General features: G+C 40.7%; 1 protein-coding gene across 2 annotated transcripts in view; it reads right to left on the reverse strand.

Annotated features, from left to right (window-relative positions):
• Spag6 (sperm associated antigen 6) overlaps positions 1 to 24,190 on the reverse strand; it is a 62,066-nt gene extending 37,876 nt beyond the window's left edge. The window contains exons 1-3 of one of the 2 annotated variants that reach the window (XM_005082708.4): positions 24,057 to 24,190; positions 23,882 to 23,977; positions 5,616 to 5,782 (exon numbers count right to left, since the gene is read on the reverse strand). In XM_005082708.4, coding sequence (XP_005082765.1) covers positions 5,616 to 5,782; positions 23,882 to 23,977; positions 24,057 to 24,081 — 288 coding nt within the window. In that variant the 5' untranslated portion in view covers positions 24,082 to 24,190. Of the gene's footprint in view, positions 1 to 5,615; positions 5,783 to 18,111; positions 18,152 to 23,881; positions 23,978 to 24,056 lie in introns of those variants that run through there. The other variant, XM_021234441.2, reaches the window with a different exon arrangement.
• Between the last annotated feature and the right edge of the window lie 323 nt (positions 24,191 to 24,513).

Raw genomic sequence — 24,513 nt, forward strand, 5'->3', positions numbered from 1 at the left:
CTGGAACAAGGCATGTTTGAACTCGGCATAAAGCCAGAATGCCTACTGCCACTGCCACCATTTCCAGGACCCCCATTGACATAGTGCCTCTCCATCACCGTACCCATCCCCAGATCTGGGCCATAACATTCTACCAGCCTTCCACTGTTACAAGGGTAACCCGCATGTGATTTACAGTTACAATTTGATGGCCAAAACAGTGATAAAGTTTACAATCATTCCAAGATCTACTCAGGAAAGCATTTAGAAAGTGCACTTGCACAGATACATTAGGTACAATCATTGATGTTACACATGTAGCATGATAAAAAATATGAACAAGAGGCTTGTTGCACTATCCACAGAGCATCAATTTGTTCCTGTGGTAATGCAGTTTGTTGATTTAATGTCAGCAGCCTCAGCTGAATATGCGACTTGAGCCAAAGTCTCTTTTTTGTTGCATTAGGACAAGTTGCATTTCTCCAGAAAAATACACTGGCATAGGCGCGATTCCAGAAACAGGAACCACCAAGGCTGATAGTTCAAGTGACCATGTCCTGTTCAAATACTGAAAAGGAGCTTTTGCCACTCATCACAGTCCATAAACTTCTGAAAATCACTCAAAGATTGTAAACTATACTGTGTCCTAAATAACTTTTGAAAATTATTTTAAATCTGTGAGCCGTCTTTCCCAATCTAACCGGTAGAGCTCTCACTAGCTGACAAGGTCTCATTTGCATCTTAACTTTTCTGTTCAGACATTAACCGACTGGCTGGATGTTCCTTCAGAGTCTGTGGAGTGCTGCTTACTGGCTTGTTCCTCATGGCTTTCTCAGCCTGCTTTCTTCATTCAGGACCATAAGCACAAGGATGGCACCACCCACAATGGACTGGGCCCCCATATCAATCACTAATTAAGAAAATGCCCTTCAGGTTTACCTACAGCTTGATCTTGTGGAGATTTCTTTTTCTTTTCTTTATTCATTTGAAAGTATTTTTTCTTTCTTAAAAAACAATATTTTTATGATTTTTTGTGCATTTCACATCATGTATCCTGATCCCACTCATCTCCCTGTCCCTTCTTTTCTTAATTCGAGTCTTTTTTAGTTCTTTTTTAAGGGCCGTGATCTCAGCACGTAACCGTTCCTTCTCAGACTCTGACGAGTCTGAGTCTGAGCTACTTCCATTTTCTAGATCTGACAGAGAAGGATATAACCGATTCTGACTGGAGTCCTTCTTTTTGGGTTGCACCCGGAGATCTGTACCCATTTTTTTGTTGTTGCTAAGAGACTCCTCCTCATCCTCACTAACAATGGAGCCTCTAGTTTTGGGCAGGGTCTCTTCAGATGATTCATCCTCACTCTCTGCCCCTGAACTCAAGGAGGCTTGAGTCTCAGTCTCTTGTAACTCTAAAAAAAGCCTCTTTTGTGTCCTGAACTACCTGGCGGTGACGAACCTTATCTGTCAAAAGTGCACCCCTCACTCATCTCCATAAGGAGAATGTTGTAGGGGGCAAGGACTCAGATCCCTCTTTTCGTAAAAGTCTATGAAGATCACAGTGAACCTCCTCCCAATCTGGGATATTTAAGCTTCCCCCAGTAATGAACCATGGGCTCGCTCATTCAATCCATTTTAGAAAGCCTTCTAGGGTTTTAGACTTGACTGCAGTCCCATGTCCTTTAAGTAACTTTTTTTAATTGATACTGTAATGATTCAAGCTTCCCGGAACTATTCCCCATCGTTTCTTAACCCCGTCCACTTACCTCGCTTTCACGATCTCGGTGGGACCGCCAATTGCCGCGCCCGCTGCGCAGCCTGTATCCGAGAATGTGCAGAGGGTGTCGGGATTGATGACACAGAGACCAGTCAACGATGTAAAGAAAACTTTAAGCAGGCCCCAAAAAGGCTCAAGAAGACTTCCCAAGAAAGGCTTCCCTCCAGAAAAGCTTCTGCTCCCTCTCTTACCCCTGGCTGGTTCTGCTCTGACACCAGAGACTGATTTGGGTGGGGTCAGAAGAGGTGGTTAGTCTTTGGAAAAGGTTGAGGTCAGGGCAGTTCCCGTGGGCAAGCCCTTATCAGGAACTTATTGCCCTGGGCACTGTATTGTTTTTAGTAAACATGTTTTTAGTAAACATTGTCTTACAGCTGCCTGGTCCCAGGCTGATGGGGAAGTGGGTCTCTGGCCAAGGTCTGTTGTCCCCACAAGTTACATCTGCAAGAAATATTTGCCTACAACACAGTTGTTATGTGACTAAAATAATATAGGAATGACCTCATAATTTTCTGCTGGTTCCATTGCTTGCTTGTTTTTTAAGATAAGGTCTCACTGTGTGCACTGGGCTGACCCTGAATGTACCACATAGCCCATGTTAGTCTTGAACTCATAGATATCTGCCTGCTTCTATGTCCTGAGTGCTAACATTAAAGGCATGCACCACTATGTTCAACTGACCTTACTATCCTTATTAATAAAACCCAATTAATTTCTGACTTGACATTATCCAGTTTTGATTTCTTTATATTAAAACTGTCGTGGTTACTTTTCTATTGCTGTGAAGACTCCATGACCAAGGTAACTTATGGAAGAAAGAATTTCATTATAGGGCTCATACTTGTCAAAGGTTAACAGACCATGGTCATTAGGGTTAGCAGCATGGCAGCAGGCAGACATGGCTCTGAAGCAGCAGCTGAGAGCTTACATCTGATCCACAACCAGGAGGCAGAGAGAAAACTAACTGGAAATGGCTAGCATTGGCTTTTGAAACCTCAAAATCCACCCCAGTGACACACCTCCTCTAGCAAGACCATACCTCCTAATCCTTCCCAAACAGTTCCACCAACCAGGGAATCAACCATTCATATATAAGAACCTGACATGGCTTTTCTTATTCAAACTACCACACTACTAAAGAAGGAATAGCAAACTACCTTCTCTGAAAGATTGCTAGTCACTTAGACTAAAAACATACAAATTAAGATAAAAGAAGAAAACATATCACGTGCATTTTAACATGTTATATCTAAAACAGTGACACCTTAATACAAAAAATACTAGTACTGATGTTTTAGTGGTACATATTTCCTTTTGTTTCTTAAATTATGTCAAAAACCCAATTTCTACTAATTAATTTAAAATTAAGATAGGCCTTTAAAATAACTGTCTAAAGATTATTTTATTATAATCATAAAAAATAATGTTGGCACATTTCTTGTCATTATCTTAAACTAATTGGACTTTTTATTCTGTAGGATTACCAATTTATAATGCAAAGTCATCAATAGCTCCCTGCTAACTACCAGTACCTAGAATTTTCACTTTCTTATCACTTTCTCCTGCACTTTACTAATGTTTCACATTTTGCCCTCTTATTCATATAACCAAAAGAACTGAAAACAAAAAGAAAAATTACAGGACTTCTTAACTTACACATAGGGCATGGTTTGCAGCCACTGTGTCAGTGACGGGCCTCATGGGGAATGCCTCGCATCCTTGCTTTATTGTAATGAAGCTACCTCCTCACTTCTCTGTCTAGTGTTAGATGTCTGTTTACGACTAGAACACAGATAGTCCTGATTAGAAAACCATCAAGAATTTACACATGGGAGGCAAAAGCTGCTCTCAAAGGTAAGGCTGAATGGTCCAGAGAAAAAACCCTGACAGCACATGTGAAGCAAAAACACCCACAGAAAAGTGAAATCTCTTTAATTCTTTTAAAAGGCACTAAAAAGTAAATCTATGACATAAAACAAATTTCTGCACAGTTAAGATGTCTTAATCTGGTAAGATAAATACATCATTAAATTCCCATTTAAACTCTTAGTATTGTGCAGGTGCCACTGCTGTCTGGTTCTAGAACATTCTCACCACCCAAGAATCCTTTAAAGGACTGGGCAGTGGTGGCCACACCTTTAACCCCAACACTCAGAAGGCAGAGGCAGGCAAATCTCTGAGTTTGAGGCTAGCCTGGTTTACAGAGTGAGTTCCAGGACAGCCAGGGCTACACAGAGAAACTGTGTCTCAAAACCCATCCCCAAAAAGAATCCCTTAAAATTCAGCAGTGCTTCCTCTCTTCCTTCTTCCCCCACCCTTTGGTACCCATGAGTCTGCTTCTGTCTGTATGGATTTGCATATTCTGTATATTCATATAAATTACACTGTGCAGGCTTTTGTGTCTGGCATCTTTCACTTGGAATAATGATTTGAGAATCATCCATGTTGTGACATTTATCAGTACTCAATTCCTTTTTATGACAGAACAATAGTCATTGTATGGGATAGATGATTTTTTTACGCTTTGTCCTTTGATGGACTTGCATTGCTTTCCCTCCAGACTACTCTAAGTTGTGCTGCTCTAACATTAGTAGATGACTTTTGTGAGTGTTGCATTTAGTTCTTTCAGATGCAAAGCTACAAAAATTGCTCATTCGTATCATAAAACTGAACTCACAGCATACCTGCTGAATTTCTTTTCATAGCAATCATGTCATTCTGCATTCATTCAGGCAATAGCTGAGGGTTCCTATTTCTCCACTTCATCATCACACTTGTAATTTTCTTTGAAACTATTTATTATGGTCATCCTCGTAAATGTGCCATGATACCACACCATGCCTTTAACTTGTACCTCTTACCAATGCTACCTAGTTTCTCTTGTGTTTGTTCATTATTTGGAGATGTTCTTTTGGGAAGTACTGTTCAAGTCTTTTGTCCATTCTTCAGTTCTTATTTATCTTTTTGTTATATAAATAGGAATCCAGACTTAAGGATATCAAAAGAAGCTGTATACCTGCATTATGATAAACTAAGAGTGGAATGGGTAGTCTAAAAGTCTACTTACACATACCAAATAGGCGGAGAAACATAGAATAACACCAAAGCACTGTGTGTCTGTGCGTGCACGTGTGTGTGTGTGTGTGTGTGTGTGTGTGTGTGTAAACCAGAGGCATCCATCCCTAGGAATGTCTTCTGCTCCTTTGAGACAGTGTCCCCCTTTGGCCTAGCTCATCAGTTATGTTAGGCTGGCTGGTTTGTGAACCCCAGGGGTCCTTATGCCCTGCCTTTCATCCCCAGGGCTGAGATTAGAAGTATGGGCCGCTGTGCCTGCCATTTTTACATGGATTCTGAGGTTGAACACAGGTACTGGTGTTAATGGGGCTCAGTTTATGGACTGAGCTATCTCTCTAGCCCCCAGAGAGTGTTTTAAAAAGAGTTAGGATACTTGTTTACTCAGAAGAATTTATCAAACTCCATTTAATGCAGTGTCTCCCCCAGAGTTGTCACTCACTCTTCAGGCAGCCTGTAAGGGTTGCTGACAGCAGCTATGTTCTGACCCAGGGTACTGCCCTCTTCCCTGAGGTAGATCCTAGAGCTTTCAAATGTGGAGAAATGCTGCATGTGTCTAATTTCCTGAACTTTTATCATAGGCCTCTTAAATTAACAGTAATGAAAACAAAAACCTCATATCAGCCCCAAAGCAAAACTTCCCTAAAGATATGATATGTTCATGTACATATAAGCATCTAAGTTATATTAACGTCCCAGTGATTCTAATGCCTTCAAGTTTACAACTGTGCCAAAGCTATCAATTTTTTAAATCTAAGAAAACAAAAAAAGTAAGTTTTTGAAAAAGTCTTACATTTTGCTCTGCCAGTGAATAGACAAGCTGTGGAAGAATGTCACCCTTCACAACTGCTTCTGCTAAGTCGTCATTGTAATTGGCCAGCCTCCCCAGAGCCAAGGCAGCAGTCTGTTGAATTGTTGGGACCACATCCAGAAGGAGAGGCCTCAGCAAGGACATTATACCTGCGTTAAAGTGTGGAAACTGGAACTCAGCAAAATTTTCATTTAAAACGCAACATATATGTAGCAAGAAAATGAAAGTTTAAAAACAAAACAAAAAATTAGTAAAAAAAACAAACAAAAGTGAGCTAGGCATAGTAGTACACAGTAATGTCCAGCCTTCCCCCACACACAGAGTATTCACTGAAAATTAACTGTATACTTATAGTACTTATAAAGGCATCTAACTGGCCAACCACGCTGGCCACCAAAATTGCTACAACTGGTTTTCATTCTAATGCCATTCCTTTGTGAGCAGGAGACATATACACCCACGTGCCCCTGAAATACATATGCACGTGCACACACGCTCACACACACAGTGGGGAATACAGGCTCTGGAGCTAGGTGAAAATTCACACCTCTTACTCAGCAGGTAAACACCTATGATATTATCTGAGGAATTCGGAGAGAGGTAGAGATTCCGGGGCAAAGCCCAGTTGCCAGCCCTTTGCAAGTCCTATCTCTCAAGGATCGATCCTTCCAGGTCTTTTGTTCTGGTTGGTCCTTTTTTTTCTGACTGAACTACATTTTATTATGGAAAATGTTTTCAGACTCTATCTCAGAGTTCTGGCCATGTGCTTGGGCCAGATCTCACACTCACAAAAGGCAGAAGTGGATCTTTAAACAAATCCTTATGCTAAGGAAGCACAATGTATTACTAGCTCTCCCATATTTGTGCCAGGGTTGAATACACAATGTCCATATGGCCGTTGTCACTACAGTAAGTCATGCAAAAGCATTTCTCTGGGACCTTTTTCCATGTTAACTCACTTAACTCTCACAACAAACCTATGAAGTAGACCCTTTCTTTATGTCTATTTCACCAATGAAGAAATTGAAGCTGAGAAAGTCTAAGTAAATTGTCTACAGGTAGGAAATGATGAACTAAATCTAGAATTCAGACATTCTCTATTGATAAATAGTGAACAGATGTGTATTGAGGATTGAGGAGGCTGGGGAAGGGAACCCAATACTGAATGCATTATAGTTACTTGCAGGATATTTCAACTCTTATACCAACCTCATCTTACTATCTAAAGCGGGCAGAGTGCCACGTGCTACTTCTGCCTTTCTGTCACTACTTAGGTTTAAAGTTACAAGAAAGAACAAAGTGTTCCTTGACTTCCTAAATGTTGTTTAATATACACATTTCTTAAACTTTGTATCATTACACCTATTTTTGTAATGTTTTTATTTAAATTAGAAACATGAAAGCTTCACATGTCAATCACAGCTCCCTCTCCCACCCCTCCTCCCTTGTCCCTCCATCAGCCCCCGAGTCCCCCACCCAATCCTCAGTGATTCATCAGGTAAAGGTGCCTGCCACCAAGCCTAACTACCTAAGTTCCAACCCCAGTACTCACATGTAGAGAACCAACTACTGCAAGTTGTCCTCTGACCTCCTCATGTACCCTGCACCAGATAGATACCCACATGCATAGACATGTCACACAAAATAAGTAAATAAAAATATAATACAAATATATATATATATATATTCTGATGATAGACAAACTTGAATATTGCCAAATATTCTTGTATCATTTTATATCTAGAAATATTTCAAAGAGAAAAAATAGCATTTACAGTAACATGAGATCAGACCAAAAATAGCACTGCCAAATAGCATAAGCTAGAAACGACCGTGCTTGTCAGATGTATTTAATTATGCAGCCTGTGAGTCTTCCTAGTTTTCCAGTTTCACGTGGTTATTATTTCTGTGTTGAAATTGGCCAGCTCGGCCCGTGCTCTGTAAGACCACAGCTGCCTGTGTGGGAGAGGTGGCCTGCTCACATGTGGTTCAGGGTCTGTGTTAACCAAGCCCCGATGTTCATGGATGCTGTTTACATTTATCTAGACTTTCTAATAGAGATAGCGTCAGAAGTCTCACAGCAAAAAGTTTAAAGCACAGAATAAGGAAGTAAAATAATTACCAAATGCTGACATGGGTTATTTCTGGATAGTTTCTGGATATTAAAAAAATTTCTTTTTAATACTTCATTTATTTTGTTTTGCTATGATAAAATACAAATAACAAACTTACCTTTTTCATCGCTTTAAGTATGATGAGTGTGTTGTCTGTTTACAGTGCTATTTAACCTTCACCAGCTAAGAACTACCTGTCTTCCACAGCAGCTACACAAAGAGCTCAGTGTCTCTACACCCTCCCCATCACTGTTATTCCCCCTGTTTAAAAGTGGTAGCTATCCTAATGAGTGTGCATTGGTAGTTCACTGTGGCTGATTTGCATTTCCCCAGCCTCTTCTCACATGCTTATTGGACATTTCTATGTCTTTACTGGAAAAAATGTCTACTTAGGTGTCTGGCCCATCTCTTCATTGGGTTGACTTGTCAAATATCATTTGACATATTTATAATAAATCTATGGCAGGTCTATTAAAAGAGGTCAGCATAATAGTGTAGTATCACAATGAATGCAATTTTGAGACCACAATGATAAAGTTGCTTAAAATAGTTTTTTAAGAACCACCATGTGGTTTTATGCTATTCTTTTTCCAGATGAATCTGGTATTCATTTCCCCCTTTTCTCTTTCTGATATATTTATGAAAAGGCAGTAGCTTGTTATCTCTTGAAATATGTAAATGAAAACAGTCAATATGGTGTTATTCATATTGGACTTCATTTTAAATTAAACCACAAGGTCTCTGAATTGTTAGGGATGTGAAAACACCTTTAATCTCAGCACAAGGGAAGCAGAGGCAGGAGAATCACTGTGAGTTTGAAACCAGCTTGTTTTCCACAGCAAGTTGCAACCCAGCCAGAACAACATAGTGAAACCCTGTCTTTCACATTACAAATAAATAAATAAAAATAAAAAGCTTAAGGTGAATTGTTGTCTGGGGTTATATTTATTTAATTACAAGTTTTTATTAGTAATAGTTTGTTAGTTACAACTAACCAACTACAAATCTCCCAATTTTGGAAATTTTCAGTTTTTATTTTACCAGTCCACAAGGTCAAAGGAATTTTTTCCTTTTATGTTTTCCTCATTTCTCAAATACATCTGACTCAGAAAATATCTAGTCAGGGCTGGAGAGAAAGCTCAAAAGTTAAGAGCATCTGCTACTCTTCTAGAAGACTTAAAATCAGTTCCCAGGGACATCAGGCAGCTTACAACACTTGTAACTCCACCTCAGGGGACTCTCTCCTGGCCTCCTGAGGTACCTGCACTTAAGTGCACACACCAACACACACATACGCATGCACACAAACACACATGCACATAAACACATGCGCACACACATGCACATAAACACATACACACACACATGCACATAAACGCATACGCACACACATGCACATAAACACATGCGCACACACATGCACATAAACACACACACATGCACATAAACACATGCGCGCGCACACACATGCACATAAACACATGCGCACACACACATGCACATAAACACATACACATAAACACATGCGCACACACATGCACATAAACACATACACACACACACATGCACATAAACACACATGCACACACACACAAACCTTTTTAAAAAGAAATCTTTATGGCCGGGCGATGGAGGTGCACGCCTTTAATCCCAGCACTCGGGAGGCAGAGGCAGGCGGATCTCTGTGAGTTCGAGGCCAGGCTGGACCAACAGCCTCCAAAACAATACAGAGAAACCCTGTCTCGTAAAAACAAAAACAAACAAAGAAATCTTTATTTATTTAATTCAAAAACTGGTATTTTTCTGCTCCTTTGCCCCAAATCAGAATTAATCTATGTCAGCATTTCTGCCATATCATAATCTTCCTATATTCCTTACTTTAGACAGTGGCACAGTGCAAATTTTTAATACAGAAAATAGGAGAGTCAGCTTGAAATACTTATTTTGAATAACCTTATTCAATAAATGACTTTGAGAAAGGTAACTTTTTATTGCAGAAGAAAATAAATTTTCAAATATTGCCCCAAATGTCTACTTCCTAAATTATAGCTTCACTTTATCTGTAGCAATCTCCTGACACTTCCCTTTACCTAGATGTGTTCTTACCTTTACACAGGCATGGAGACGTCATTACTCCAGTTACAAGTTTGGGGTTGAACATGGACCTTAATGGTAGAACACTCACTATGCTGGCTGGTCTTATGTCAACTTTACACGAACTAGTTATCTGAAAGGAGGGATCCTAAATTGAAAAAAAAAATGCCTCCATAAGATCTGGCTGTAGGGCCAGACTGATTGATGGGGGAGGGCCCAGCCCATTGTGGGTATGCCATCCCTGGGCTCCTGGTCCTGGGTTCTGTATGAGGGCAGGCTGGGCAGACCACAGGGAACAAGCCAATAGACAGCACTCCTCCATGTCCTCTGCATTAGCTCCTGCCTCCAGTCCTGTCTTCCTTCAGTGATGGACTACAATGTGCAAGTATAAGCCAAATAGACAATTTTCTTCCCCAACTTGATTTTTGGTCACGGTGTTTCATTGCAGCCCTAAGACACCTGCAAAATGTGCCTATAACCCTGGTTTTAATCCACAGACCCATATGATAGAGGATAGAAAAGGGAGAGGTAGATAGGTAGGTAGATTTGTTCCAAAAACATGTAAGAGGAATGATACAAAAACAAGCACCCACTAAAGGAAGAAGGAAGGTGACAGAGACAGGCAGGAGGTGGGAAAGTAAGAAGAAAAAACACAGCAGTCTCTTTTACCTGTCCCTTAGGAACCCGGTTTACAATGAGCTCGTGAAAGTAAGAGTCCATTAGGAGAGACTGTAGCCTCTGATCAACAAGTATCTAATGAGGGGCTCTAATAGTGCCACTGGCATTTCCTCTAATGGTGCCACCAGCATTTCCTCTGAAGGCCCCAGTAGGCACTAGCAGTTTTAAAAATTAGTTTTTATTCTTTGATAATTAATACATGTGTAAAATGAATTTGTCATTTCATCCCCACCTTACCCCTATTACCCTCTCACTACAGTCCTGCTTCATCCCAAAATATCTTTGCCTTGTTTTCATGTCTTGTGTGTATGACCCACCAGGTTAAAGTAGGATTGTTTGCATGAGCAAGGGTAGGCATTGTTTATTATATATATTATTATATCAGTGACTGAAGTAAGATGACACTACCTCCCCCAGAAAGGGGTGTGGCCTCATGAGTCCCTCCCTATTCATGATGAAATGTCAATGGGGCTCAGTATTGTACAGTCTCTTATGAGTACAATGGCCAAGTCGTGTCCAGGAGGTGTTCTGGTTTTGATTTTTTTTTTAGCAACAGTCCCCATCGTCTGGCTCTGATGTCCTTTCTGCCCCCTTCTGCCATGTTGTTCCTAAACCTTGGAAGGGGTAATACATGATATAGATGTTCTGAACACTCAAAGGTCACTTATTCTCAGCATTTTGACCAGTTAGGAGTCTCTGCATTAGCTGTTGCCCACTGATAATAGATGCTGCTCTGTCCAAATGTCCTACTCTACTTTCTGTTGCTATAATAAAACACTCTAACCAAAAGCAGCCTAGGAAAGGACAGGGTTTATTTGGCTTATACTTCAAGGTCACAGTCCACCATTGAGTGATGTCAGAGCAGGAACTCAGGCAGGACTTGAAGCAGAAGCCACAGAGGAGTGTGCTTGCTGGCTTATGCTCAACTAGCTTTCTTATACAGCCCAGGCCCACCTGCCTAGGGATGGTGCCTCCCACCGTGGACTAAGGCTTGCCACATCAACCATCAATCAAGACAATCCCTCACAGACATGGCTACAGGCCAATCTGATCTGGGAAATCCACCTCTTAGACTCTCTCTTCCCAGGTGACTCTGGGTTCTGTCAAATTGACTATAAAAGTTAATTTTAAACTAAGTTTTAAAGAAGAAATTGTTCTGACTTTGGGTCTGATATATCTGCAAGCTCAAATATTTGAAAGCAATTGGTCACCAGCTGTGGTGATTTTCTGAGAAGTGGTGGAACCCTTAAGATATGGAGCCTAACTTTCAGACATAGGGCACTGGGAGCAGGTGTTTGAAGGTTATAACCGCCTTTGCTTCTAGTCTAGCTTAATGTCTGCTCCCCAACCGGTTAAGACTCTGCCACACACTCACACTCACAAAAACACAGCTACTCCTGTCACTAAACCAGCATGGTGGATAGAAACCTCTGAGACTGTGAGCCAGAATAAACCTCTGTTCTGCTGAGTCACGCTGAATCACTCAGGCCATGCATTCTGCCATGACAGCAAGAATGCAATAAAAACCCCAATAGTCAAGAAGAATTACAAAATAGCCTCTAGTGATCACAAGGCTATTGTTTAACCCTTTATATTTCAATGTAGGACAAATTACTTGAACTCTACATGTCAATGATGCATAGAAATCACTAGGAAACAATAAATATTTTCAATGACAAAATTATTTTTCATTTTACGCACAGTTTTATACATACACATATATTACCTCTATCTGCTATTTGTTTTCTTTTCTTTTATGAGACAGGTTCTCTCTAGGTAGTTAAGCTGTCCTAGAACTTAATATATATAGCAGGATGGTCTTGAACTCACAGAGATCAAACCCACAGAGGCTTCCTGAATGCTGGGATTAAAGGTATGTACCACGACACCCAACTTACTGTTTTTTTTTAAGTATTGCCAATTTTTGTTCTTCCAGTTCTGAAGGTATACCATAATAATATTTAAAAATATCACTATAACAAAAGGTTAATATTCTTAAAAGGATATGCTAATAGGCCTTTGGTCTGCTTATGTCATAATAAAATCTTTTGGTCAGGTGAGGTGAGGTTCCAGATAGAGCCAGCTACTCAAGAGGCCAATAATTGTCTACTTTGAGCACAGAGCTTGGAGCCAGCTTTGGGCAACACAGTGAGATCATGGCTTTTAAACATAAAAGCATGGCATGGTGGCTCACACTCAGACCAGTACTACCTCTAGCTCTAAGTGCAGGTTCAAATGTTTGAAAACCGCTCCCCAGTTGTGATGGTGCTAACTTGGACTATACAGTAAGACCCTGTCTCTAAAAGGAAAACAAAAAGGCTAGCAAGATGGTAAAGTGAGTAAAAGTGCCTGCCTGAGGGCTCCAATTAAATCTACAGCACCCACGTGGTGGGAAGACAGAAGGAAGAGCAAAGGGACAGCCATTGCCGCTCAGGTTCTATTACCAGATTTATTTAAGTATCTTAAATTTACTTACTTTGGTCAGGGGGGGACACATGTATGCCACAGCATGTACTTGTGGAGGTCAAAGGCTAGCTAAGAATGCAGGGTGACCACAGCACAAGAAGACAGACAGATACAGGAGGAAAAGGCTGAAAGCAGAGTCTTGAATATTTTTAACTTCATTCCAGAAGTAAAGTGGCAACAGGATCAGATGCTAAACCTCTCTGAATTACACTGGGGAGAAAGGATGCCGGGATCACATGGGAGGCTGGACAAACAAGTAGTAAGCTGTATGAGGAACTGAAGGTACCCAGAGTGGGGAAACTGAAAGAGCTAAGAGATAATTGAGGAGACAGGAGGGATAAGCAACACTGCTGTGTTTCTGACAAGGAAGAGGGACAGATCCCTTGTTGCTGAGTCCTGATAAATTCCTATTGCCCTGAAATACATGATTGGAGAAGGACCATGGGGCAAGAGATAAAGCTAGAAAAGTTGGTTGGAGCTAGATCAAATCTAGCTTCAGGCCATATCCAGCTTCCGATTAATTTTACTGAAAGCGTGGTGGGAAGTCATTTCATTGTTTGCACCACTTATTCTTAGCGAATTAAATAAATAAGTAAAATGAAGATTTTTGCTAATGCCCAGATCCATTTGGGATGGGTATTCAGGTCTTGTAGTGCACTGGTCCCAGGGACACCACTTCCCTGCATCATGCAGCAAACAGCACCCTGGAAGGATCTTGGATGTGTAAAAAGCACAGGGGCCAACCTTTTCATAGCAATGAGACACATATGCTTTGTTCCTGGCAGTACTAATTTACTTCAGAGAAGATGATGGTCATTGAAAAACCACCTCATGGAATTTGCTTTCTTTGTGGCAAAAGTTAGCCACAGGGGGAAAAAACTGCACTGGCCTCAACTGCTGATAGTATGTTGTCTAAACTGGACCAGAAGGATACAAAAGAGAGAGTTACTATCAAACTTTGCTAAGACAAGGTAGGACAGTCCTTCAAAATTCCTGCTTCACAGAAAAATCTATTGGATATTCTAGGCCTGTAGGCCAAAGGTAGATAACCAGTGTTACAGAGGAACCTTGGGTGACTGTCCAGGTATCCAGATGTTCCTATAGTTTTGAAAGTTGTTTGCTCTATACTTCCTGTTTACTCAGGTAATATTATATCCTTCTAGGGTCTGATGGGGTTGAAGAACTAGATAGTTATAGTTTTGCAGTTTTCCTTATTATCACATTCAGAAAAGAAACTTACATAAGAGCTGTCAAGTTTATAAGGATGAAAAACACAAAAACTTAAGTTGTTTAAAAAGAAGTTTTAAGGTCTAAAAAGATATTTTTAGGACAGTAATACACGTTATGATAGAAAGTAGTTTAGGCATAAAACTTTGGATTCACTAAGATAAGATAGATAAGACAATACTTTCTCCTAATCTGCCAAATACAAATGGACTAAACATTGTAAATGTAATTCTTTCTTGATAAATGTTCTTATTGTACATAGTTTTACTATGTGAAAGTTAAAACCTTTTCTTTTTATTTAGACAAAACTGAGGAAATGTTGTGGGATATTTGCACACTGTGAAAATGTATTGCTGTGATTGATGTAGCAAAAAGCTGAATGGCCAACAGCTAGACAGGAGGTATAGGTGGGATTTCTGAGGAGAGAAAGGAAGAAGAGAAATCGAAGCACAAAGAACTTATAAAGTTGACAGATTCCTTTTACCTGCTCAAACATAGAACAAAAAAATTATCTTTAACTGACTTGTGCACACTGCACATTCCATACTGTGTTAATGCTGACATGTTTTCAGAAAGGAAAAAGAGGAAAAAATATCAATGAAGACAAGTAGCCCCAGGTAATCCAGCCTCTCAGAATGCCTCTGTTGCAGTTTCCTCAAAATTCTGCATCAAGAACAACTTCAAAGATGCTAGCTGAAATGGTCCAGCTTCACACACTACTACAGCTAAGTCTTCAGATAAGCCCTGCATTTTCCTATTACACAGAGATTAAACAACAACAACAAAAATATAGCTAGCTCTCCCAGGACTTAACAATTATCCCAATTTTCTCAAGGTTCCCTAAAGATGCCATCACCCCCAGATAGCAGAAGGCAGTATAGAGAACATGAAGCCCACATTCCCAAGCTTCACACAGTGTACAAATATCCCACCACACAGAAATCTTCTGTGTCTCTCATTCTCAACTGTGAGTCTACAGTCATCAATACCATTGCAAAAGAAGCTTCCTTGCCCTTTACAGTCAGTGGGAACATGGATCATGAACTTCCACATGGTTTCTGGTGACACCATGGACAACAGATATCCACATGGCCTCTAGCATCAGCACAGACCATAGACCTCAGCATGGTTTCCAGTGGCGGTACAGACCACGGACATCCATGTGACCTTTGGTGGTAAAGCAGATGACAGACATCAACATGGTCTCCTGCAGGAGCAGACCATGGACATTCACATTGCATTTGGCTGCAACAATGACCACAGACCTCAGTATGGCCTCCAGCTGCAGGACAGACCAGGACATCAACATAACCCTTGTCTGCAGCATGGGCCACAGACATCCACATGACCTTTGGTGGTATCACTGGCACAGGCCACAGACTTCAACATGGCCTCAGGTGGCAGCAAAGGCTGCACACAACTTGTTTTTGTATTAAGACTTTCTTGCATTTTAAAAATTGTGACCTTCAGGACTTCATCCAGTTTCTTCTGACCTTTGTTACCTCTGACCAGTATAACTGCATTTGATTATTCATAAATTTTAGTATATTTGTCATAATTTTAGTGCTACTATATTTAGTATTAGTTTCACTCTCATAGTTATAAAGCCTACTATGATTTAAGATATTATGATAAAAAGTCAGCACAAGTTCCAAGAAGTATATTGTTTTTACATAGGATATTTGTAATGGCAAATGGTTCAAGAAACTGTAAGAAGCAAAACTTGCCCGTTTTTACCTTTCCTATTTATTCTCATTAGCTGTAAGACCTTCCGAGATCTGCTTGGGGCTTCACTGTTAATCACTGGGTAGAGGACTGTCACACCTTGTGTCACTGCTGAAGTAGGAGACTTGGGAAGGTGGGACGGAGACCACAGACACTCACTAACCATCTAGTGACTCTTCTGGGAAGGCAGAGGTTATTACAAATGTATTTCTTAGTTAACAAGCACAGTCTTACCACATATCAGGTGCTTCCCTAAGGAACCAGCAGATACCAACCCACTAAATCCTTATTTCAAACCTTCAGGTAGATACTATTTACAGCACCAGCCTATGTTGTTTGCTTCTCATATCATCAGTCGTAGTCTACCGGCCATTGCGTGTGCTAGGTTTACAGAGGACACCAAGGGTTCAACTTGTTTCCGTCGGATTATTCTGCCATTAGCATTGTTGTAATTATCTCCTATGCTTACTATGTTAAATGAAAGCTCCCCTGATTTTTCTAGTGTATCTATCTCACTCTTGACTTGATCAACACCACTATCTGTCCATGAGATTTCAAGAGAGAACACACAAGTTATTTCAACAGAGTGCATATCTCAGTAATGGCATGTGCAGGGAGGGCCCTGGATTCAATCCTTAACACCACACTAAAAAGTTACTTCCAGTCAGAAAATGATGGTGCACACCTTGAATCCCAGTACTTAGGGAGAAGAGGTAGGTGGATCTTTGTGAGTTTGAGGCCAGTCTGGTCTGCACAGTGAGTTCCAGGACAGCCAGGGCTGTTATACAGAGAAACCCTGTCTAGAAAAAACAAAATAAAGTTACATCCAATTAAATTGTATTACACTGTAGACAAAGTGATTAGAACATGTTTATAATTTCATGAGGGAACATTAAATGGGCTTTTATATAGTTTTCAAAAAAACATGTATTTTTTCCTGTGTCTAAACCTCTCTCCAGCTAAGCTCTCCTTCCTAAGCTCCACTCTGTCTCTAAGCTGCTCACCACATCCATGCTGTCAGAGGGAGGAGCCATCCCTTCATTGTGTGTCCTCCATCTCTAATTGGTGCTGGTGTATCTAAGCAACAGCGTTTCTAGGAGTCGTCCCCCAGCTCATTTTGTCCTCACCTGCCCCTGCGCTCCATCCTGAGTCACCACATCTTCCGTACTTCACCCATTTACTGCTCTTACCCGACATGACTGCTGCAGCAAGAACAGGCTGTTTAACCCCTACCGAACTGCTCTCCACGCTAGCCCCACAACCATGTTTCCACGAACACTGACCCAACCATGCCTCTACCTGCAACCTTGCGATGGCTTTGCACTTGTTTCAGGAGAAACCCAGTTTCATGAGTAGGCCTTCTCTCCCCTCCAGCTTCACCGGATGCTAGCCCTTGCCTTAGCACCCACGCTCCAGCCATTCCTCAACAGTGGCCTCTGCTCAGCACCACTTTTCCCTTGTCTTCCCGTCTTTACACATACTGTTTTCTCCATCTAAAAGCAGTTACATCTGGCTAACTTCTAGAAATTCAACAGAGCTCACGCCTACATCAAGATGCATCCCCTATACAGCATCCCTCATACCCAAATCTTGACTGACATGTCCGTTAAATAGCAACATATAGATATATAACAGTAGTGACATATAATCACATAACTATAATATATAACCTATATCCTTTGGCAAATAAGCCATAGAAAAACAAGAACTATTTATTCCTTTTAATATTCACATGATCAGCCCATATGTTCAGTGTCCATCTAGCACGTGTACATGCAATAAATGTTCACTAATGGCAAATGAACCAACTGTACAAATTAGTATGCAACTTTCTCTCCTTTCAGATAAACTTTGTTTAAAAACAATAAAAAATATTTTGCTGATAGTTATTTTCATGTTAGGCAAACAATGTTAGGTATAGCAATAATGCAATTATATATTCATAAAACTTTAAGGAACTTTTATTGGTCATGTAAACTGTTCCCTCCATTAAAAAAAATTACACCATACAGATACAATTTCATGTAACTTGAAAGCCATATAGACAGCTATAAACTGATTTTATCTTGTCTTCTTTTATTAATGGGTTGTTCCTTATGTAATATATATAATTATTTAACTTCAGATTATTAAAATATCTAGGGAGGCAGAATGCTAAGTAAAAAGGGCCGTACCAAAAGGACTAGCTGCTGCTCCATGTTCCATGGGTAATACCTGCAGAGAAGATATTTGTAAGACAGTTCATTAGAGAATTCTGTCTGGACTCTGGAGATCCTCCATGGAGGGTCTCACCCTCTCTGCGGATCGGAGTGGAGATTGGGTGGGAGGTGCAGGGGTGGAGAGGAGGGAGAGGGAGCTGGGATTACATGTGAAGCAAGCTTGTTTCTACCTTAAATTTTAAAAAAGGAAGAAAAAAAAAAGAAAACTCTGTCCAAGGCTTAGGGTATACATAATTCAATAATAGAGTACATGGCTAGCTTACATGAGACTGAGGTTCAATGTGCAGCAAAACACACACACACACAATCTTCACATAGTTAATTCCTTATTCACTGTACTTTTTATAAACTATTTACACATTTTACTCTATTTATATGCGCATTAGAGAAATTTTATTTTAAAAGATGTACACATGGTACACTACATGCCTAGTGTGTTAGAAGCCCTGGGTTCAATCCACAGCACACACAAATATGGTATGTTTAAAATGGTAATGATAGCTATGTATCAGGGGAGGAGATTAATAACTACCAGAAATATAGGTTAAAGTTATTATTGTAGTTGAGGACTGAAAACAAGTCTCCTGGCAGCAATACAAGAGGGAGAACATTTTATAAAATAAAGAGGAACAACTTTTTTACCAGAAGTATCATACAAAGTAGCTAACTTGACATATAACAAATAATTAAGTAACTATGGAATAAACAACTATCTTTTGATAAATTCTTTTGACAAAATGGCCAATGTCTTCATTGACAGATTATGCTTGTGTGGTGGTGCAAATCTAATGAGGATTTTCCTTCTGTATATATGTTTCTCTCTTTTTTAATAATTTATTTAATCTTTATTTTATGTGCACTGGGGTTAAGGTTTCAGATCCCCTGGAACTAGAGTTACAGACAGTTGTGAGCTGCTATGTGGGTGCTGGAAATTGAACCCTGGTCCTCTGGAAGAATAGTCCGTGCTCTTAATCACTGAGCCATCACTCCAACTCTATATGTTTCTCTTATTGGTTGGTGAATAAATCACTTATTGGCCAGTAGCCAGACAGGCAGTATAGGCAGGGCTAGCAGACGAGAATTCTGGGGAGAGGAGCCGCCAGAGAGATGCTGTGTAGCCACTGACGGAGTAACATGCTGGAGCCTTCTCCAGTAAGTAAGGTCATGTTGAAAACATACACTACTTATGGGTTAATAATTAAGAGAGAGCTAGCCAGTAAGAAGTCTGAGTCATTGACCAAACAGTTTATAAATAATATAAATCTCTATGTGCTTATTTGGGGCTAATAAGCTGTGGGACAAGGCAGAATAGAAACTATGCCTACACAAACCTGCAATCCCAGCAGTCAGGGAGCTGAGGCAGGAGGATTATGAGTTCCAGAACACCCTAAGATACATATTGAGTTCAAGGGCCAGCATGGATGACTTTAACAAGATACATGTTGCTATAAAAACATTTCTATGGAAAAACAATATAGTCCATACATACTTTGACAATGACTGAATTGACAGGTATAAAACTTAGAATGTTTAGAAAAATGGACAGACATTCCCTATGGAGTGATACTCTTTCAGCCCAGATACACGGAGGAGGACCTAGGCCCTCCCCCCAAATGATGTGACAGACTTTGATGATCCCCCATGGAAGGCCTCACCATCCTTGGGGAGTGGTTGGGTGGTGGGATAGGGGGGTGGGAGGGATATGGGAGGATGGGAGGGAGAGAGAACTAGGATTGATATGTAAAATAAGATTGTTACTAAATTAAATAAATAAATAAAAATGAAAAGTGAGCAGAGGTCATTCTCTCTAGAGATGTATACATATACAAATATCACTTATTTTCAGCTGGACTTTTGAAAGAACTCAAACAAGCCAGCAATTTAACGTTGAAGGGATGGAGAGATGGCTCAGCAATTTGGAGCTCTTGTTGCTTACAACCATCTAACTACCCAGAACTCCAGTTCCAGGGGATCCTCTTTTGACCTCCATGGGTACCAGTCCTACACATGGTGTACATACATACATAAATAGAGGCAAAACATGCATATACACAAAATTTTTTAATTCTTCAAAAATAAATACTGACTGATCATCATGGCAGGAAGCATAAGGCAAATGACAAAGCCAACATTCCTCTTTGGAAACTAGGTATCCTAGCTTGTATTCTCACAGACCATCCCCTATTGGCTCTTAGACAAGGCCAACATTCTTTCCAGAATATAGCCCTGGGTTTCTCCTAGGACTGTTCAGCAGAAATCCCAGTTTTTGCTCCACTGAAAAAGAATTTCATACAAACCAGAAATCAAAGAGTAAAGTGTTCCTCATAGACTTAAAATCAACGAACAAATATTAAAATACACCTCTTTTTTCCCTGCTACTTCTCACAGTCAGTAAATCATAGATCAGCTGACTGCTCAGAGGTTGAAACAATATGCTGTGGACCTGCCTTGGTCCAGGCAGATTATCAGTTCAATTCTTTGAACCACTACCTTGGTTCTCAGTACTTAGGGAATCATAGACTTTGCCATGTATACTTCTAAAGAGCTTCTGGTTTGATAAGGCTTTTTTTTAGGACAGAAAAGCCTAAAGCTCCCTGAGATACCAGCTTAAATTTACTATCAGTCCTACTCCCTCACACCTCCAGGGAATTATCTGTTAAGGCTAGCTTCGTTCAAGTTCCCAAAGTGATTCCCAAAGAGATCTCAAAGGCTAACAAGTTTCACTATCATTTAATAACCACTAGTACCTGAAGATATAAACAGACAACTTCTTTGCACAGTTAACAACAAAGTTCATTAACAATTTTCACCTTTAATATTATTTTCACATGCAATGATTTAAAATTCTAAGCAAGGGAATTATGCTTTTCTCATTCTACCTATATAGAAAATGTTTTTCCTATTATCCTGGATCCATGCAGCATGTCTAATTAAAGAATATGTTGGGAATGGGGGAACAAAACAAAATCTTGCCAGATACATAGTAGTCCATGTGTTAAAGTCAATAGTCAAATGTATCCACACCTTACAATATCAAAGGGAAGGCACTTGCCTGTTGAAAACTTACCTGTGAATATGGAATTCAAACACACTCAAAAGCATGTTTAAATCGGTGGTGACTTTTATCAAGAATATACCAAAAGAATGATTAATCTTATTGACTAGCAAAGCAGAAAAGGTTTCATAATAAAACTTGTACATTATTTTTAACTAAAAGAATATACATACTGGGACACTCATGATTTTAAATTACTACAGAAATTATCAGATCTAGATTACCTTATTATATTTAAAATGTTTCCCCAGAAAAGAAAAAATCTTAACATAACATTAAGATAATTAAAAGCATATGATTTTTAAAAGACTACTATATCCCTATTGTATTAATTTTTTCACAAGCCAAACATAAGTGTAAAATGTCAGGTCTGAGTTACATGTCTCTTGGAGTTTGGTGACCACTTAAGTCAGTCAAGTAACAAGCAGTTCAAGGCCAACCTGCATGCCAAAGTTGAAACCTTGTTTTAAAGAGAAAAAGAAAAACAAAATAAACAATGTATACCTTGAACTCTATGAGAAGAGAGAACCTGTCATTAAAATTTCAAAAGGTACTCCATATCTTCAATATTTCAGAATTAAATTTTCTAATTTAAAAAGTATTCTTTAATTTAAAAGTATGCCTGTATGCATATTGTCCAAGCAGTAAATCCTTGTAAATACCAATCATCCATTCACAGGACTGAGAAAAAAATAAATTTAAAAGTAACTGTTTTTAAAATGTAAAATGCCCTAATAAATGTAATACTTATACACAGAATAAAGAAAATAAAGCTATACAAAACAATTACAGAACAAAATGAGTTCTACAATGACAACATTTTTTGAAATATATACTACTAGTTCTGTGGTTGCTCAGGGGTTAGGGACATCAGGGAGGGATCATGATTATAAAAGCACAATCCAAGGGCTGGCATGATGACTCAGTGGGTGAAGGTTCTTGATGACAAGCCTGACAGCCTGGGTTCAATATCCAGTACCCATGAAACGAACAGAGAGAACTGACCTCCTAAACTGTCCTCTGACGTCCACACACCATGGCATGTGCACACATACTAATTCCTTTATAATTTAAGAGGAAAATAGAAAAGATCTTTGTAATAATCAAAGTGTCTTGCCTATGACAGAGGTTCTGAGACAAACCTTTATAGAAGGAAACAAGACAAGAAAAACTGGAAAATTCGAATTAGGATCAGCAATTTCTGAGTTTGCACCCTTATTGTAATCATGTGCTAAAGTTTTGAAAGACGTCAAATAAAGGGACTAAATAAAGGGAGTCTTTATTCCCTGCAACTATGCATACATCTACAATTATCTCATAGATATTTAAAGATTTTATAATACTTTCTTCATTATAAATGCCTCCCTATCACAACCACAAACTGCAAAATTCAGTGAGGGAAAAATGTATCTGATAAATAGAAGACTGTTTCCTCAAAGAAACCCAGAGTAAACACTGTCTAAATACTGTGGCCATGATGGTGTGTTCTTGGTTTATTTTTAATGATGTGCTCATTTGAACTAGTCTTAAAGATCTCATCCTAATAATTAAGGATCTCTTATGACCTAGTAAGCTGTATCTAGCTTACAGTTCAATCCATGGCTCCTGTGGAAAGCTGTCCTCTGAGTGAGGCTGGTGCCCTCCTGAACTCTCAGCAGCTGTGGTTACCAGCAGGAACTCTCCCAACTCCCCCAACTCTCTCTCTCTCTCTCTCTCTCTCTCTCTCTCTCTCTCTCTCTCTCTCTCTCTCTCTCTCTCTCTCTCTCTCTCTCTCTCTCTCTCTCTCTCTCTCTCACACACACACACACACGTCATGGGGTGGGTAAAGATAAAAGCTTATCAAGTCCAGACCCTCTCCAGGATGTCTAATTAGTTAAGGTTGCTGAGGGAGAAAGATATTTTCAGTGGTTTAAGCTACTGATAAATTGGTTCACTTAACAATGCTTAGTAAACTCATTGGTTCTCCAAGCTAGTCTTGGATGGAATCCTTTCTATGATCTGCCCTTGGTGCCCCATTAGGGATGAATAAATGTCTCTTCAGAAACACACACACACACACACACACACACACACACACACACACCAATAGAATAAGGACTGATTTTACCTAAAATGAACTCTCCTCTCTCCCCTCTTGCAGACTAAGGGGTGGGAAGGGGATGCCTCGTGAAACTCACAGATCCTTACCTATTTCGAATCTCTTGGGAAAAGGTTCGAGCGTATTACTCCTCTTCCATTAATGTCAAGAGGCGAACTGCGAAAGCAGTCTGAAATTTCTCAGTTTCTCAAGAAGGGGATGTGACAAAGAGTGACAAGAAAGGGCATCGGGATAAATGGGTCTGGTTAGGATACATTCCCATCCAGGAAAATGACTTCCAGACAGTTCATATGGCTGGCCGATTACAAGATGGAAATGATACCAGGCCTCCTCCATCCTCTCCGCTTCACCCATAAATTCCTTAAGAGAGGAGAGGGTCCAGAAGAACCTGGCACTTAAGCCCATTCCCGGGGCTTCCCAAAAATTAAGCTGGTAAGGGAGCAAGGAAGCGAATCTGACAGCAGGGGCGAGAAGGGGGACCGGGACCCGGTGAGGCCGGCGTGGGTGCTGGGAGGACTAGGATGGATGTGGGATGAGGTGTGGGACCAAGGCACCGCATTGTGCAGGCTCACCTGCATTCTGCAGTGTCTCGATGTTCTGAGGTCTGGTGGCCTGCTCCGCCACCATCTGCACGAACCGGGTCCGGGCATTCTGGTACAGCTCGAACACTGGGGAGAGAGGCAAGGTGGAGCAGCCGGGCACCCAGTGCTATCTATCCCGTCGGGGCGCCCGTCCACGGCTCCCTACCTTGCAGCACCTGCCGCTGGCTCATGGCGCCGCGTGCGAGGTCCGCTCTCCACGATCCCTCGGCCTCCGGTCGGACTGACTGCTCGGTGTACTCACATCCCAGGGCAACCGACCGGAACCGGAACGCAGCCGTTTCGTGGCAACGGTAGGTACCGGGCGTGACGTCACAACCATGATAGACAGAGCGGCAGAGGGGTGACCTCGTACCCGGGGACTCACGTCGCGTTCCGTCTGGTGTCACTTCCCTGTTGACCTGGTACGAGGAGCGGGCGTCCTTGTGGAGGACGCGGTCTGCACCAATGCATGCAGAGAGGCGTTGTCCATCCCCCCACCCCACCCCTACCCAGGACTGCACCTGGTCGGGCCCTGGGGGAAGGGCGCTCGGGCACCCGATGTCAGTTCCGATAGATAGGAGTCATCGGATCAATCCAACACTGGCAGCACAACCTCAAGTTGC

This window comes from Mesocricetus auratus, unplaced genomic scaffold (assembly GCF_017639785.1).
Source record: "Mesocricetus auratus isolate SY011 unplaced genomic scaffold, BCM_Maur_2.0 Super-Scaffold_100013, whole genome shotgun sequence".
NCBI classification, from domain to species: domain Eukaryota; kingdom Metazoa; phylum Chordata; class Mammalia; order Rodentia; family Cricetidae; genus Mesocricetus; species Mesocricetus auratus.